At 40.4% G+C, this 19,188-nt stretch overlaps 1 protein-coding gene across 2 annotated transcripts; it reads right to left on the reverse strand.

The window, feature by feature from the left end:
• Positions 1 to 1,608: 1,608 nt before the first annotated feature.
• On the reverse strand, positions 1,609 to 18,543 carry LOC102236116 (glucocorticoid-induced transcript 1 protein-like). Of its 2 annotated transcripts, none has more exons than XM_023344971.1 (7): positions 18,237 to 18,543; positions 14,135 to 14,274; positions 6,988 to 7,122; positions 6,607 to 6,756; positions 6,298 to 6,508; positions 4,655 to 4,775; positions 1,609 to 4,577 (listed from the first exon to the last, which is right to left on the reverse strand). In XM_023344971.1, exons 4-7 carry the CDS (start codon positions 6,748 to 6,750, stop codon positions 4,295 to 4,297), a joined length of 759 nt encoding a protein of 252 aa, XP_023200739.1. In that variant the 5' UTR covers positions 6,751 to 6,756; positions 6,988 to 7,122; positions 14,135 to 14,274; positions 18,237 to 18,543; the 3' UTR covers positions 1,609 to 4,294. The 2 variants fall into 2 exon arrangements, with proteins under 2 accessions (XP_023200739.1, XP_023200738.1); XM_023344970.1 differs by having other exon boundaries at positions 6,607 to 6,759; positions 18,237 to 18,502.
• Positions 18,544 to 19,188: the final 645 nt, after the last annotated feature.

Below are 19,188 nucleotides of genomic sequence, written 5' to 3' on the forward strand. Positions count from 1 at the left end.
AATGGTTAAGTTATAGAGTACAAAAACGAAATTAAAAAAAAGACTATTGAATTTTCAGGTTCTATTCTGGGCTAATTTTAGTTGGAATGTTTTGTCTTTAATCAGATCATGGAGGTTGTCTCACAATTCAGAGAGAGATTCTTGTGAATCCAACTAAGAAAAGGGAAAACTTCAAGATGAAGCTCAAATCATCTCTTCTATCCATCATAACAATCAAGGGTCGTATCCCAAACTCCAACATCTCTGTCTCTGACTGTACGACCAGACAGAGATTTAAAGAAGAGAGGCAAAATCAAATGAGGTGGATCAGCAGAGCTAGCCAACAACTGATGGAGTCATCCAGGACATGCTACTGTGGGATATTGGAATATTAAAACATGTAGTGTCTAACAGTACAACTTTGTTCCTGATAAACAAACTTCCTTTAGTTTTAAACTTCATCGATCAGTTCTCAATATTACCTTGTCTGAAATTTCATTTAAAGGAATGGAAGTTGTTGTTGGTTCGCATTTTTAATTTAAATTCAATTTACTATAAAAAAAAAGGTCAAATATTTAGGCCTAAAAGAAACTGAAACTATCTGTTAACCTTGGATTTGAATATTGTTAAAATGTAGCGTTTTAAATGAATTTAAAGAGTTAGTTGAAAACAGACATCAGTATGGTAGGAACACAATGGAGACATTAGGCACCAACAGTTCAAAGTATATGACGGCACATTAGGCCCGTAGTAGGAAGAAAACAAGGAGTACAACATCTTCAACTTTTGAAACTCCAAAAGCTTTTTCTAGAAAATAAAAAGATTAATCTCAAAATTTCTGAAGTTTTTGGCAGAAATTTACTCATCTTTTTTTCCTATCAACAGAGGCCCCCACATGTTGATGTAAAAGTACTTCTGGTTTTGGTCTGTGTTGTCTGGAAAACTTCAGTCCAATCTTCAGTTCCTCTTTGCGTAAGATGCCTAAAAGTTATGCTTGTGCATTCTCTTTCTAACTGCACAAGTTTCACATTAAACGTAATCTGCTGAGGATATTTCAGTTTTTCTGGATTCTTGTTTGGCGTCTTGGGGTCTGCTCTCATGGTGAACTTGCTTGGTTGTTCAGACCAGGCCATGCTGGCAGTCGTTTACAATTTCATTCACTGTGACCCCATTTGCTGTTCAGGGAAATGGCTGATCAAAGACCTCCTCCTGGCAAGGCAGGTCATAATACTGTTTACTCTCTCTGTGTGCTGCATGTACGTTCAGAGGGAACCAGAGTTGAAGTGACCTGTGAGGAGATGACAGGAAGCTGAAGGAGCCATGCAGGGGAAACGTCTGAGAGCAACTTAAAGTCAAGGTGACAGACAGTAGGCCTTCAATCACATCAGGACATGCTAGTACTTAGTCTTAAAATTGATGTTGAATCAGTGTTGCTAAAACTCATACTAAATATTAATTTGCCTAGGGTGTGTATATTACTGTAAACTGAATCTGGAGGAAGGAACGCCGTGGTTTTCATTGTTTTTATTGACTTTTGTTGCATTCGTGTCACTTTGCTGTTTTATTTCCCAGAAAATCAAAGCCCTCAACACTCACACACACACACACCTCCACAATCACGCAACACAGTTGGGCAAAACAACCAAGATTTTATTGCCATTGTGCATGAACTTTGACACTGCAGGTTACACAAGGAAGTATCATGTAGTGAGTTGAGGAACACTCTTGCCTGCCGGTGATGTGCTCTGGTCACTCGCAGTGCTGGTCTTGGAGGAGATGGCTTTAGCAACAAGCTGCTTGCTGATCCAGCCTCTGAACTCAACACCAAAGCAATGTAACATGTCAAAGAACGGGCAACATCCTGGATGACAACACCTCTGTTTTTCTATTTGTTTTTTCCTCAAATTATTGCACACACTTGTTTACCCATGTCAAGCATATGTGGGATACTGGGAAAGCTAAAGCTCTTGGTAAGGTGCTGAAATGTCCTTAGAAACCACGACATTGCATTGAGCCTCTTCGAAAGCCACATATATATACAAAATAGGAATGGAACGTCAATGCAGGGAGTCAACAAGCATACCAGATAGTAAAATAAATGCAGGTTATGATTCACTCTTGTGCAGAATAAATAAGATGCTGACAGGGTTTGGTTGCTTGGCGGCAGCGTCACTGCGGTAACAGACGGACGGTGAGAGGGAGGCAGGCCAGCGGGCTCCTTTAATCTGATGAAGGCGCTGCTGCATCTGCAGCCAATCATCTCTCACATCTCCATGTTACGCTCTCACAGCGATGGAACTTCAGGAATGAATCATCTGTGTTTGGGATGGTCAAATCTCAGGAATGTCACTCATGGATCAGGATTGTTCTGGAAATAGAATGAAGACTGGAGGTATGCTCAGTACAAACATTTATTTATTATGCCTACATTTTAACTTAGCGGTAAAAAAATGGTTTGGGATCAGTTTCTTTAGGCCAGTAGTCACTCAGATCTTAACTGAACTATTTGCTTAAAAAGGATTTTAACACAGATCCTGTCTGACTGACCGTTTAGTCTGACAGTCTGAAAACAAATAGAAATGAGCAGGCGGTCTGTGACTGCTGTGATATGATGTTGGAATTCCATAAAATGCTAAAAACAAACATCTTCATGGTTTGTGTTGTTGTCTGAAACAATGACGGATGGCTAAAAGAGAATAACAAATAAATAAAAACTATTTCTGCCAGGAAAATCAACCATTTTCCCACTGTGGGTAGCACAAACATGATCCGCTTTGCTTTTTTTACTTTATTAAATAAAGAAAATTTTGCATGGAATTGAAGTTCTGTGTACATTTTTATTTAATGCCTTTATTTATAGTAAAAGAAATGCACTAATCAGACTCTTCCTGGACAGTTTTTAATATTTTTTTATCTTAAGAGAAAAAAATGTGTTGCAGTTTTCTTATATATAAACCCAGAGGAAATACAAACTGCTCTCTGATATATACATCACAGCTCAGTTCCCTGAACTTTATCTAACTTTAAAATGATCATCAAAGGTCTGGGCTGTAATAGGTGGGAATGTAGATTGAAAATAGCAGGAGGTCTTATGTTTGATGCATTTAATGAAAAAAAAATTTTAATCAGATTTTTCTGTCTGACCTGCTGAGTAACTGAAACTTGTCTGATTCTGAGCTCCGTCACGGTGATGGCTGCTTGCCTGGTTAAGATACAGAGGCCATTTTGTGGAATCTTAATAAACTTCATCTTGGATTAGATGGAAAAAAAAGTCTTTCCATACATACAAGTGGGAATTCCTCATTTATCCAACTTTAACATATTCTCATCAACCTCAAAAGGTAATAAAGCTGATATTAAGCTATAAATCAGAATAAATGTTTGTATATTTATACATCCAGTCTGCATTCCTGCAGGACCAACTGTCTGGGTTTGATGTGACGGCCCACCGTCAGCAGGGGGTCCGCTCCGCTCTGAGACACAAAAACAACCCCTGCTGCATTTTCCAAATCCTGGTGGAAACGCTTTCATCCGCACACACACCCCTGCACACAGTGTGTGTGGTCCCTACAGTGCTCCAGCTGCGGGCTGGGAACCAGTCCGGCCCCGAAGCGGGCCCTGGGACGCTCGGAGCGATCCGTCTGGGAATGGAGAGAAACTAGGAATGACATGACAGGGAATCGTTCTGCTTTGTGGAGCTGCAGATACTTTGTATGGACACACATTCCAATTTACCTGAGTATAGAATCTGATTGTGAAACACCTGAAACCACGACCAGATGCACACACTGTGCAGTGGCTGTGGCCATGGTAACAGTTTTCTGTGGTCTAGGCTCTAATTGTGTTCTGTTGGAGTCAGGGCTTCCTGTCAGCTGATAGTGTAAACAGAATCCTGAAGTGCAGCGGATTGTTCCTGTTCGTTCCGTCACAGTAAACCAGTCCAGAGGTTTCACCGAGCTGTTCCTGTCTTTCATAGAGCTATGTGTGTCTGGATATATCTGTGGATACGTTTACAGCTTATTCATACTGTGAATGTTGAAACAGAACACAACACATAATTTAATCAGAAATCTACTACCAGTTTAAAATGCATGCCCCTCCCCCCCTCCATGGTGCTGGGGTGTTCCTGGGGACGCCTGGAAAGGGCCCCTCCCCCGGCGGCTCCCTGCACACGGCTCCGAGCGTCTGTCTGGGTGGAAATGAAGGGACATTGTACGTCATGCAGTGATAGGATGGGAGTGGAGGGGGCCAGCACAGAGAGACGAGGCCCTCCTGGTGGGACAGTCAGTGGTGGTGATGGCGGCCCCGCCCAGCTCTAGCTGTCTGTCTGGGTGTCTGCAGTCTCTGACGGGGACCCTGGCTCCTCCGGGGGGTCATCTGTGCTGGTGCTGGTGGAAACCTGAGTGGGGGTCCCGTAGAGCGAGGCAGCACCTTGGCCGGCCCCGGCATTGCTGTCGTCTTCCTCGGGGCCCGAGGCGGGGGCCAGCTGCAGGGAGCCGGGCAGCTTGACGGGGCAGAACGCCGAGCCCGTCGGGATGAAGTTGACCTTGTTTTTGTCGGGGCAGGAGAAGAGGGGGGCCGCTGCCGCCTGCCGGGAGCTGCAGGGGAACAAGCACAGTGACTGAGGGAGGAGCATTCATGAGGCGGATGAATACGGGCGTGAATCGGTCTGCACCTCATCTCCTCGAAGGCTTTGATCTTCTCACAGCCTTCCGGCGGCTCGCGCTTGAACATGTAGCTGTTGTTTGGTTTGGGTGAGGAGGCGAACTTTGGGAGCGGAGAGCTGCTGCCACTATCTGAACACACACACACACACACACACACGCACACACACACACACACACACACACACACACACACCCACAAGAAGAGGCCTTCATGATTCCACACCAACACACTGGCAGCTCTGCCTGCTACAACACTTAAGATGTCAAGGGTAGAACGGTTCAGAGAAGATTTAAAAGGTTCCACATCCAGATTCCAAGATTCACTATGAACTTAGACACATGTACAGTTAATACAATTTAAATTAAAATTCTATTCCATTTATATATGTTTATAAATATGTGTTTACTTTAGATATGTATTTAGAAAATATATACATGTATATTCATTCCATGTAAAATATTGAACAAAAACTGTAAGGAACAAAGAAAGAAAGTAATGGATGACTGGGTAAATTCTAGGATGGATGGGAATAAAACAGCTGTTTCTGTGTAAAAACATGTTAAAAGTTGTATGACTAGGTAATTATATTTTCTAGGAAGATATTGTTGACAATAATTAAGCACATACACAGAGTCTTAAAAAAGCAAATACAAAAATATCAAATTGAAAAAAAAAATTTTTTTCTTGCATTAGTAATCAGTCAACTGATTAAAACAAGATATTTATTGCTGGTCGACCCAAAACATAAGCAAACTAAGAAGCCGCAGAATTGCTGAAATTTTAACACTGATCATAGATCTAGAATTGTTATTGTTAACTTGCTATTAAGTTTGAGGTAATGGTTTAGTAGTGAGCGAGCGTGTGTGAGACGTCAACACCACACATTATTCATTGCCTACAAAGATTTGCGCACTCACATCAGCCTCACTGTGCGTTCGTTGTAAACCTCTAAAAGCGTGATAATATGATAAATAATATTTGGGTGGCTGTCGGTCAATCAAGCAGATTAGCTTTTATTTTTGACGCCTACCTCTGTGCAGTACTCTGAAAATGAGCCTCAGTGGGTTCATATAAATCAGGGGTCCCCAAAGTGGGTCCCTGCATGTTTTAGTTCTCTCCTTGGTTTAACGCACCTGGGTCAAATGATGGCTCGTTAGAAGGCCTGAGAAGAACATTGACTTGCTGAAAAGGTTGTTGGTACCACCAGGGAGAGAACTAAAACATGCAGGACGCCGGCCCTCGAGGACCGACTTTGGGGACCCCTGATATAAATACTGGTAGAGGTGAACCTGCTCTGCAAGAACGTCTTCCAAATGGTCCAGTTTGAGTTAAAGGCACTGCTGAAGTAAACTACAGAGACACCACAACCCACAAGGCTGCGTTCAGAGCCGTGGACTGTTGCTGTGCAGACCTGATTTTTACCAGCTTGCATTTTTGATCAATGAAGTCTGAATATTTTGTTACAGCTGGACGAAATCAGACTCAATAGTCTAACTGTAATTGTTCAACAGGTACTGGAAAATATAAAAATGCATAGAAGTGAGAATAAAATCTGACCCTGTTTGGTTCTAATTCAGTGATACCTCAATGCTTCAGGCCAGGCCTGGGTTTCCACTGAGACAGTAATGTTTTAATGCTGCTGTTCCTGACCTTTATCCCGGTCATACAGCAGATCCTCTGTAGAGTAAGGACTGCCATCATGTGACCCTGGAGGACAGGCTGGTGAGGGACAAGGAGACAGGCTGGAGCAGCTGCTGGACCGCCCAGGGGCTGAAGGAGTCTGAGTGTCCACGCTGCGAGAACTGCTGCTCCGCTGCTGGGGAGGGAAGGGTGCCCGACGCCCATCCGGAACCTCCAGAGACTGCACAGCAGCAGGGGATGGAAACAGAATGTGAATGAGGTCTGAGACACAACGATCTGGCAGACACACAGGACAGAAGCAACTCAACAGGGACAAACCTTGAGCTCGTCCTTCTCTCCGTTGTCTTTGATGAAGACTTTCTCCAGCTCATGGTTGATGCCCTCCATGCTGCTGGGCACCCTGGAGATGGAGGGCTTTGGCACCGTGATGTTGGACAGCGGCATCTGGGCCGACTTCGACATGGAAAACTGCTGCAGCAAACACACACACACATATGCATCGTTCCTTTAATACTTTAAGTAAGACTCCTGGTATTGTTGAGTAAATGCAGTTTATATATATATATATATATATATATATATATATATATATATATATACCATAATTGATAAATCATGATATCTGATTAATGATTTCAGCCCCATGCGGCACAATAAACAAAATGAATGAAGTGAAGCTCCAGGTGTTGGTGCAGGTACCTGAATGTAGCTGGCTGGTGTGCAGGTGTGGTTGTTACAGCTGGACAGGAAGGAAGCTGTTCTTCCACTGAGGGAGGAAGGCTACTCTTCTTCCTCTGGATCACCTTCCTGTCTCCTGTGTTCCAGCTGCTGATCCTGTGAGCAGAACAAATGAAAATCAGATGTTTGGACAAATTGATGGTCTAGCAGCACTCACTTGACAGGCCCACCTGTTTATTTACTACTACACTGAATGATTTGTAAGGAACAACATGATGCATTATAGAATGTTTGGTTTGGAACCTTTGGCATATGCAGTGGAAATTAACATACATTTAAAACATGTAGAACCTTTTTTCTCTGACATTGAATCAGACGAAACCTTTTCTACTTTATTGATCTGAAGGAGAAATAAATGTAGTTTTAACTCGGATCAATTCAAATTCTTCAAAGAGTAGGTAGTGATGGCTGTTGGTAGATCTACTGTCGCAGTTTGTATTACAGTGAATTTGAACCAACTTCTGACTGAAGACTCTGTTTTCCCCAAGACAGTCTCATGAAGAGGATGGTCAGGGTTGTAAATAATGTTCTTGATTTTATGAAGAATCATTTTCTGCACCATCATATCCAGAGTTTCCAAAGTCATCCTCATAACAGAACCAGCCTTCTTTATCAGGCTGTTGAGCCTTTTTAGGTCCCTGGTTCTGATGCCCCAACAGATGATGGCAGAAAAGATGAAACTCTCAACAGACTGATAGAAGATCTGCAGTATCTTGCTGCAAACCTTGAAGGATTTTAGCTTCCTTAAGAAGTCTAGTCTGCTCTGTTCCTTCTTATAGACGCTTCACTGTTACTCAAATACCCTGAGGGACAAAAACCAAACCTTTTGGACCAGTGTTCATTATACTAATACAAAAATATTTTGTAAAAGTTTTTTTAGTTATAGAAACATCACCAAATCTAAGTAAACATTAATTAAATGAAAAGGGGATGGTAAATATTTTTGAAAAAAACAAAAAACATGATGAAATTATTAGAGAATCCATCTATCTGTTGTGTATACCATATATCCATGGCTGATCAGCGGCGGCAGGGACCAGGAGAAACAACAACTTTTCACAGAGCCTATCCTCCCCACCCATTCTGCTGTCAGATGATGCCAAACCAGATCAACACCATAAACACAGGAGTCGACACACAGGAGCATTCCACAACATGCATGGAGCAGCTGTTACCGACGGAAACCGGTCAAAAATACACACCAGGCCAGCTGACTGTTCTGAGATCAGATTTGGAATGCACAGGAGACTGATCCCAAAATGGACCCAAGTTTAATTAATTCATTCATTTTTTTAAATTTAATTTTCCTTTGGAATCAATAAAGTATTTTTGAAATAAATTGTATTGAAATGATGGTCCAGTTGCCATGGCAACAGGGCCTGACCTTCTTGTATAACTAGTCCTGAAAATACTGCTCTGTTTCTTTAAATCTCCTGTAGGCTTCATGCTCTTCAGCTGTCAGCAGCGTTACTGGCAGCTATCAACTCCATTTAGCTTCACTTCTGTGTGACGTTACAGTAGTTATACCTGTTGCAATAAGCAATAAATCAATATATATGATATATAAAATATATTAAAACAAACTCAGATTTTTAAAAACCTTTCATTTCCATTTTCAGGATTTTTTTTTCTTCTTTCTTTCTACCAAAAACTGAACAAAAATCTTCAGTGTGGTGTTTTGGTTTCAACTAGCCACTTTTTTCAATGTACAATTGTGTTCACAGACTTCAGCATCCATTTTATTTGTTGTTTCTGTTATTCACAGAAACAACAGAAACAACATTTTAAATATTTTGCATATTTAAAATGTCTTCCGGTTTCAGTGTTAAATGTTCCTAAGAATTTAAAGATTATTGATCTATGAAAGAGTGTTCTTGCATAATAATGCCATTACCATTATGTTACTTGAAAATGGTCTCAAACAACAATGTTACTGTTTATCATGATAACTTCTGAGATAATTTATTATCCAGTTAAATTTGTTACAGTAACAAATTTAACTGGATAATAAATTATTTACTTCTCAGACTAAAACTCAGAAGTCTACTTCTGAGTTTTAGTTTTTGAAACTGTAGTCAAAGGAAAATCCAAATAATGTTTAAAAGTTTACCTGTGCGTACGTTACAAAATGTAACTCCATTCCAGCTCAGAATGAATATTCTTTGTTCCTTTCTCTGTGAGTAAAACTAGACTAAAATAAATGTTGGTTTTTATCTAGTTTACATTTGACAAAAATATGACTGAAATTAAAATCCCAAAAATTGTCGTCAAAAGCCCCCAGACTAAAACTCTGAAAACTGTGCTGTAAGTATGAACACTGTTTTGAAGACATGTTCTGTGGTCTGAGAACATGTCCGGGTGATGTTGAAGTTTGGACACAAATGGGAGTCCTGAGTGGAAAATGTCCCTCAGAACCACCCAGTGAGTCCAAAGTAACTTAAATATAACAAAGTCAACGTTTTCAACTAGAGGCGCACAGACTGCAGATTTGCAAAGATCTGGTTGATCTTTAAAAACTTAACCTGCCAATTCTGAATTTGCCAGATATAATTTTTTGTCTGAAAAGCTAAATATAGTGACAAAGCTGCCAAGTTTGTAACACTGTGGTTACTATTGTCTACCGCTCTCGTGCATATATGACTTGGTGAGTGAGTCAGTCAGTCATCCCTCAGTCACTGCAGACCAATAGGGGACAGAAACTGATTTTCAGATGTTTGTTGTTGTAGAGAAGATCGCTTTCACATGTTAGCATCGGCCAATCGCTAGTCTTCCAAAATTAAAGAAATTTTGATCTACTTGAAATTAGTAGATGGCCACTAATCTCAAGTGGCCATCACAAAACCATGATTCCAGGACTATGGACTAAAACAGTGCAGGGTTTCCCCCAGGAAATCTGCTAAGCTTGTTGATAGCTAACCCCAGTGGTAGGGGCACTAGGGCCTAACACTGGGCCCTAGATGTTTCCTTGACGTTTCAACCCAGCGGCCCACTTTATGGGGTTAAATAATGTTTAAAAACTACAAAAATTCAGAGGTACATGAGCAGGCATCATATGTTCAATGCATCAACTATAAACTTTGCTTCATCTATCTTTATTGTCACTGTACTGGAGTATAAAATACCCTATTTAAAATAAACAAGCAGCACTTAGCCTGGTGAGGTGGCATGTCAGACTTAGAATACACCAGAGGAAACTCTGCAGTGCATGTACATGTGGGGGTGTGTGTGTGCGTGTGAGTGTGAGCAAGGCAGTTTGTAAACCTGATCCAGTTGCACCGGTTCTGTCAGCAGGTATGGGTCAAAATTCCAGCAAACTGCCATGACGTTAAAACAATTCTCTAAAACAATTTCTGGCATTTAGACAAAGGAAAGCATTGGTGTGAACTTGAACTGAGTAAAAACAGGAAACATTTAGTAACATTTCATGTAAGACTGAGGAAATGAGTGTAAATATCTAGTTTAAGTGTACTGTTCCACTTTTCTCTTCTGCATATTCGGTTTACTTCATCCACGGTAAGAAGAGTCAAAGGCTGTGTCACCAAATGTCCACTAGGTGTCATTGTTTCCATTGCAGCTAAACAACAGAAATTGATTTAAAGCAGACTTCAATCTTTGCTTCTTTGACATCTTTGGAAGGCTCAGGGTTAGGAACCTGAGTGTGACCCAGCTGTCACTGTGTGTTTCTAGGACTACAGGAACTTCCAGAGAACCAGGCAACATGTTCAGACCTGCCCCCCTCCATCAATCCTGTCACTGACCCTCTACTCTCCAGAAACAGAACACATGCAGGATTTATCAATAAAGGCAGAGCGTGTAACGGTTGTAAGATGATCTGTGGATGTGGGCCACAGAACCAGTTCCACTGCATGCGCTGCACCCTCTGCTGCTGCTCACGTTTCAGATCACTGGCTCAGATTGAAGATCTCTCCCTTCACTTTCCGTCAGATCCTTGATGTTTCAACCCAGGAACACGTTTTGATGGACAGCAACAAATGGGGGAAATAACAGCTTAACAGAACGGGTACTGTCACTGTCTGGTGTAATGACTGCTGAGACTAAACCAACTGATTGAGCAGGAAGAAGAACCAGACATCTACCCGACACTTCAACCAGATCAGTTTCGCAGCTTTCCCAGAGGTTTGACAGAGATTCCAACTTTGGATGATTTGGGCCCCAAATATACCACAGAATGTTCACAAACAATGCACCGCTCTGCACAAGAAGTTTTTATTAAGCCCTTCATTCTAAAGAGGCCGCAACATTACCTATAATCAAGTCAAGTCAATATTTTTTTGTGAAAACAACAAGAGGTTTGGAATTTGTTTTGATATATTCCTAGAAACACAATCAATACAATATAGAAACAGCTGAAACCAGAAGTTTACATACAGGGAATAAAAAGGCATCTTTCTTTTTTTCTCACAGAGTTAAATCTAAGAAAATGTTTCCTGTTTTAGGTCAGTTAGAATTACCTAAATTATTTATATTCCACAATTCCACAATAATGAGAGAAAGAATCTGTTAAAGACTTTTTTATTAATGTCTTCTAAATCTTTGAATTCAAGTCCACTCACGGAAGGGATGAATGAAATAAAAAAACTGTTTTAAAAAATATTTTCTGTCATTTGTGATTTCTTTTTTAGAAAAGAAAACAAAGTAATATCAAAATTTAAAATTGGACTTGGTAGGAAAGAAATTGAAGATTTTTCTAGTTTTTATGTTTGAAATATCTGACAGTAATGTGTAGGTTTATTGTTTGCCACCTGTCTGACTAGCTGCCATGTTTTTCATCAGTTGAATTTCTGATTAAAAATAGCTTTTGGCAACAGAGAAATAGTTGTTTCCGATTAGTCTGGACGTGATTCCATCACAGCAGTGGTGTCCAAAGTGTGGCCGGGCCCATGCAATTTGTGTTCGGCCCTCCTATAGCAGTTTAAGTATTAAAATGTTGCCCTCCAGCAAATGGAGCTGATATAGATGGACACATTTTGTAATGTGTTAGGATTACATTTTGTATCTTCTTGAATGGAAAATGTTAGCAACACAGCTAAAGCTACATTCACACAGTAGGCAAATGTGACCCTAATCTAGTCTGAACGACCCGATTCCAATTTTTACCTTAAAATATACAATCTTTGTCATTTTCATGTCCTGAGCTGCATCAGACGCATATTCAATTGTTTTCAAATTTCAAAGTGTCTGCAGTCTAAACGGTCATGTCGCATTTTATCCGACTTTTATGTCGTCAAAGCCAGGCAGGGGGAAATCCAGAAGTAAATTATAAGTATGAAATGATGGAATTAGTCTGTGTGTGGGATAACAATCCCTTCACTCCTGGCTTTGACGACACATCTGAATAGGTTCCTCTACAGAAGTTGCAGTTAATTCTCCACTAAAGGCCACTGCTATTAGTTGTGCTTTCATTTTGTTAGTTTCCTTGGTGTTGTTATGATCTTGCGACTATACCGTTGACTCTCTTTACAGAATAACTTTAAAATCCATCTATATCCATCTGATGTCAAAGTTATTCTTTTGTGCATGCACTTTGCTTTTGGGATGAAAACCGTTCACACAAATGTCTCATTGTGGTCGGGTGGTTCAGGCATATGAATGATCATGGAAAAAAAATCTAATTTCAGTAAAAAAAAACTGAATTAAGCATCAAGACCTGCTGTGTGAATGTAGCCTACGTATTTCTCTTTTATTAGTCATGCTTACCAAGTAAACCACCTGCTATGGTAGCAAATGCTCAGCTAATAACACTGCTAACTTCCTGTTATCTGACCTTTTCTGCCCTGTATCTCCTGCTCCACATCAGTAAACCACAGTGGCAGCTCTGCTCCTCCCTGTAGCTCTGTAACGCCATAACATGCATGTCTACACATGGACCGAGTCGTCATCTGGCACAGCCGCATTGTTTTCTTTGCTGCAGGAGGCAAAGAAGAGCCAGCTCGGGCACAGCTTGCCATAAACTGCAGCTGCTCAGGCCACTGAAAGGAGGGGAAGTGGATGCTCAGGAGTGAGATAGTGTTATCTGCCACCTCCGTGTTGCTACTAGGCATCAGGGTTCTGTAGCCGAGCGAGACTTGTAGGATTGGGCCGAGTGCAGAGCCATATGCCAACACAAGTTCAATCTTTCTACAAAGAAGCAATTACAACAGTATTATTTCTGTAAGGAAGCTCTTTCATATCATGGTTTGTCAATGAGGAACAATATGCCCATTGCTGTATTTCAGATGCTATTTAAGTAGTTGGTCATATTTGTCTCTACCTGCTCCCTCTGCATCTTAAAAGCAACTAAAAACATCGACTTACAATCCACGATATGTCTTACCCTACAGCCTGTACTACTGGGCCTGCCGGGTGGGTTGTAGTTCTGGAATATCCCGGGATGTCCAGGGAGAACCCATACACACACATCGGGAGAACATGCTCACTTCATGCAGCACATCATTATGAGACTCCCATAATGATGGATTTTTTTCACTGAGGAAAAAATTACATTTTTGTCTTTGAAAGTTGCTCAAGTTTGAACTAGGGAAGAATTAAAGTACATTTTCTCTCTGAGCTTAGGCAATGTCTGTTTTATTGTTTTGATTTCGGCCCTTGTAAGCTGATTAAATATATATATATATATATATATATATATATATATATATATATATATATATATATATATATATATATATATATATATATATATATATATATATAGGTCAAGGTAGTGTTTGGTGGCTCCAATGTCACTGTACCCCACCCAGCACTGTCACAATAAAGACTCTTCTTTTATCCTATTTATTAACGCTACGTTAATAGATGTCATGTTTTTTAGTCTATTTATTCAGACTAAAATAAATAGACTATTTATTTATTGATTAAATAAATCAATAAATATTTATTTATTTCCATTATTTTTCCATTATATTTCCATTATTTCTATTAACCACCCAGCTCCCTGGGTGGTTAATAGAAAATTAATCAGCAATGGCATTTCTTCGGTTCAAAGTATTCCCCACACTCCTTTCGGAAACATCAACATGATAAGAAATATGTCATTTCTGTATTGTCACTGCAACACCCAGGAGAACAGAATGTGGGCTCTGCTCACCTGTGTAAGTGTCTCGTTCAAACAACAGGAGTGATGCACATTGGTGTGATGAAGCCAGCAGCCTGGGAGGAGAGCCCCATCAACACTGATCTGAGGAGAAGACCACCAGCTCCACACCAGCTGCTACGTTCTTCCTTTCACTGCAACAATAACAAAGCAGCAGAGCAGAATTAGTCTGACATTCTCCATCTGAAGTTTTATTCTCTGCTGTTTGGTAAAACTTTACCTAAGAGACCAGGGCCAATCAGTGAGCCTATTCATAGCCAAGTGCATGAACCCCTGTTTTTTTCTTAAAGAGAGAGGCACACACTCTATCTCTCTTCAATCAATGAAAAAACAATTACATTTTTCATTGATTGAAGCAATTATGCACAGGTTTACTTCAACACACATGTAAACAAGAAAATGTAGATACTAAACAGTAAGACAAGACTACCATAAAGAAAAACAATAAAATTAAACTTCTCCCAAAAAGAGCTTAGCAGTTCTTTCAAGAGACTCTTACTCATATTTGTCTTACTGGCTTCTAAATGTATGAAATGTTTCTATCCTAAAAATCAGGACTGTTGCAAGAAGAAGAAGAAGGTTCTGGGTTGGAATCCCAGCTTGGGATCTTTCTGCCTAGAGTCTCCATATTCTCCCAGAATGCATTGGTTCTCACCAGGTAATCCAGCTTCTTCCCAGAATAGAAAACAGGAATGTTAGGTTCATTTCTCTCTGAGTGTGTGTTGTCCTGTGTGTCTCTGTTTCTCCCTGTGGTGGAGTCTCAACATGTCCAGTTTGAAGCCCACCGCTGATCACTGCAGATAGGCACCAGCCATACAAGCTCAAGCAAAGTACACCTGGCTGCAGAAACCAGAAATCAACGGGGATGCGCTCAGCATCAGATCCGTACCACATTTGGAAATAGCACCATTGTAATCTGGAACTAAAGTGGTCGCTATATTCTCTTTGGCCCTAGTGTCACGTTTTTTTTTTTTCTTTTGAAAAAAGTGATGGGGTGAAGAGGTTTTTCAAAGGGTTTGTTTCTTTTAACACAATGCAGTGTGAAGCTGAAAATGTAGCAAACCAATCGACTACCAGGTGTGAAAACACACTAATACAAGATGTTGTTATGCCACCTAATGGCCACAGACCAGAACACTACTGGAACTCTGGTAAACAGGAAGTCCTTTGCATGAGTTTGATTCTTCTGGTTCTCAATAGCTGCCTGATGGGGCTGTAGAATGAAAACCGACTGAAGTGTTTCAAAGTTTTGTTATACTCTGCATGTCCATTGCAAGCTGGGGTACTGCGATATATAGTCAAAGTTAACATACTGATTATTCAGAAGTATATGTTTTTACAGTGAGTGTATGACAAGCCATATAGCCACAATTAGAACTTCAACCTAACTGGTGGAGGCTTCTTTCTGGGAATGTGTTTGCTGTTAGGTAACAAACATAATGAATCATGCTGAAAGTTCACTCCACAAAGGGTCAAAGGTCTTCTAGTGACCTGTCCACTTCAGTCTCTGCTCCTATTAACCACTGCACAGACAGTGCTACAGTTGCTACAAATCCATGGGATAACAGGTGAACTCTGGAGACTCAATTAGAGTTGGGTTGTGATCTATGATCAACAAGGTAGTAAGGACTTGTATCCCATGATGATCATGTCTTTTCCATTTCTGTTCATTTGCTCCTCCCTGGAAACACTGAGGAACAGCTGGAACAGAATACAGGACCTCAGCTTCAAGTTATGTGGTTTTGGTTGAAAAGGCATTTCTGCAGAACTAGGTTTGTCTGGATGACATTTCAAGTAACTCCTATGGGCAATCAAAGCCAAAACTCTTAACTGTTTGGTGCTTTTGACTTTTGTATAACAACTAGGTCAAAGCTCAGCTCAGGAATTCTGAAGGTGATTTAACATAGGGGCCTTATCCACCGAACAGGTTCCAGTCCATGTTGGTGAAGCAGTTCTTTGTGTTGGCACCAAGACAAACTCAGAACCAAGACCTCAAACCCAAAGTTGTCCCAGCCTCAGTTTTCTGTTGGACCAGAGAAAGAAACACCTTTGTCAGGAACTAGGGGTGGAGACTATGGACCATTATAGCTGACTCATTTCTTTAACTCTGTTTGGCTTAGAGTAGGGCAATAAAATAATTACAATAGTTTATGGAGAATCACAAAATGTCAATAACAATAAAAGGGGAATTTTAAAATTCAAGAAGACAGACGATAGATGTGGCCTAAGAGGCAGCGTGCAGGCCCGTTTTTCTGTAAAGAATCACAGTGAAATTAGGAAAGTTGAAATTAGGAAAAAAAAGTCAGATTTCCAACTTGGAAAATTGATGGTATTTTATAACCTCTGACCTCAACATCTAATAAAGTTGATGTGTGCGTACCATGTAGTGATAGTTGCTACTGTTTACTGCTACTGCTAACGGTTGCTATCTAAACAAAGGGGACATTTTAGAGAGTGTGTGCTGCCTCAGTGCATGACTGGATAAAATGCAAAGAAATATCACATACACACTTTTTGGCTGCTAACAGTAGTTAGTCTACTCATGTAGCAAAGGTTAGCAAATTCCATTGATTTTCCAAGTTGCAACAAGTATATGGTTAAGTCAGATGTGATGTCATTCTTAGATGCACTTCAAAGGTATAGGAGCAACTGAGGTTTGCTGCATGTTAGCATTAAAACAACCTGGTTCTGTCTAAGCAGCCAACAATAAAACTAAGAGTACAGATGCAAAGCCCGTTGCATATAGCAACATTCACCTCCTGATCAGGAGGAGGGCTCAATGATGTTTACAGCCCTGCTGAAAACGTGTCAGTCAGGACACATGCTGGATTGCTTTCAAAAACATCAACATTATGGGTCACTGTAACCTTTATTGTCATGTATATATACTGTAACTCAGATTTTTCTGTTCTAGATAGTATTATGGTGTGTGTACATACTTATTTTCATAGCCTGGCCTGATTGCGCAGAAGGCTCTGTTTATGTCTCAGGAACTGCTAGGCCAGAATGTGACCACAGGAGCCACAAACCTGTCAGCTGACTACCTGCTATCATGAATATTTGGGTCTTCTGATGTGTTTCTCAACAGGAAATAATCTTAATGCCACGCAGTAATGACAATGGATCACTTTTAATTGCTTGCTGTGAAAATCTGTCATATTAGCTATGTAAATCTGTAAGGCTTGTTTATGAACGACAGAAGCTGCATCATCACGCAAGACACAACCATAACCAACAATATCTACCTCATCAGTAGCAGCTTATTGTTATACTGTTGTAGTAACAGATAACATCACTTTAATTCGTTCAGATCCATTCCGTAAACCGAACAGATGGAAAACATCATCTCAAATAAGCTGCGCGAAAATAAACATAAAAATCCAAATGAATAAAGCAAGACTATGGCGGTTAGGAATAAATACGAGGCGGAGGCTCGGCCTCGGTGTTTTTAGCATCAAGCATCAGATCCTGATGTGTTCTGACCTAATTAGACAGCTAGCCAACTAGCCTAGCGCGCGTGAAGCCCTACAGCAGCTACAGGCAGAGGACTTTGGCCGGCCAAATCTAGCTTAAAAATGTACACAATTTTGAGTTATCAGTCTTATTAGGAACAGCTAATTGACATTTCAAATGATAATACTATCTGTATATAATTAGAGATAGCCAACCTTACAATTCGGCCTCAATGTTATCCGTATAACCACAAACACATGAATGAAAATGTAGAATTTTTAGCTGCTTCGCAGTTCAGCTCCATTAGCCCGACGCACCAAAACACAACGTGGCGTTTAGTAAAGAATGGTGAAAAAAGAATCAAAAGTTTTACTTTCTTGGTTATATAATATCTAACAGCAGGATATACACACGACGAATATTAGCTTATGGTTTACTTAATATTTAATTTGTTGTGTTTTGTTTCATAAACTCAATATTGACTTATTTGCAGGCGAAAGCCTTCAATTACTGTGTTTTTAAGCTAGACTGGCGTAGGAGTCGCTGTGGAAAACAGAACCGTACTTAGCATACCACCGAAGTACCTAAACGTTAAATGTATGGTTATAAAATAACATGTTTGAATTGCAATGAACCAAGCTACCTGTGCGGGGACGTGGACAAGTGTAAGGAATTCGTGTCATCCAGCGGAAAGCTCCAGCCTCCCGTCCGAACCGCTGGCACTTCGGTTGGCGGGACTCGAGCAACGGGATGTAGTCGGTCCAAGGCTTAAGGAAGGAGGAGGGAGCACGGCAGGTTGGGCTGTGATGATTTCCAAGCACAAGCTGATACGACACCGTAGCACTGTGGAGGTGTCGCTACTAAAGCAATAGTAGGAGGCTGGAAGGGTTCCACCGTGTTTACCACCTGCTGGGATGAGCTTGTGGATGCTGAGAGGTCCATCCACCTTCAGTTGTTGCAGATGAATTTGAGTGTAAAATAAAGATACAATTACAGGTTCCTGTTCAACAATGCACAAATGAACAGTTTAATCTTTAGGTTGTCATGCAGCTGCTATCAACAGTTTAAACCTAAATTAAATAGGATATTTCAGGTTAAGACTAGATATTTTAAAGGATGAATTTGAGCAATTATTTTTCATGCTGGTGTGAATATGAACACAACCTACACACAATTTAAATGATCACCTGGCCACAGGTTTGATACAAGTTGTTTCATTCAGTATTACACAGTGTCAAAATGTTACATCCCATATCAAATATACTACATATATCCTCACCATTTTTGTTTAATGTAAAAAAAAGAAGTTGCACCTCAATCACATTGTTTTTAAGTTAAATTAAAAATACTTTATTTTCACCCCAAAGGGAAATTAAATGTTCTTGTAACTGATATCGGTGGAAGGGTCGTCATGGATGGTGATGCTGTGGACAGAAAGGATCTCCACTTCCAGTCAGTTCTGCAACAAATCTGAAGAAACCTCTGATTGAAGACGCTGTCTCATGACAGTCAAAACATGCTAACAGCTCAATATCTAGGAACAGAGACAATATTCCACAGTAACATGTCCTGGATTAAACCAGCAATTGTTAGCA

This window comes from Xiphophorus maculatus, chromosome 13 (assembly GCF_002775205.1).
Source record: "Xiphophorus maculatus strain JP 163 A chromosome 13, X_maculatus-5.0-male, whole genome shotgun sequence".
Classification (NCBI taxonomy): Eukaryota; Metazoa; Chordata; class Actinopteri; order Cyprinodontiformes; family Poeciliidae; genus Xiphophorus; species Xiphophorus maculatus.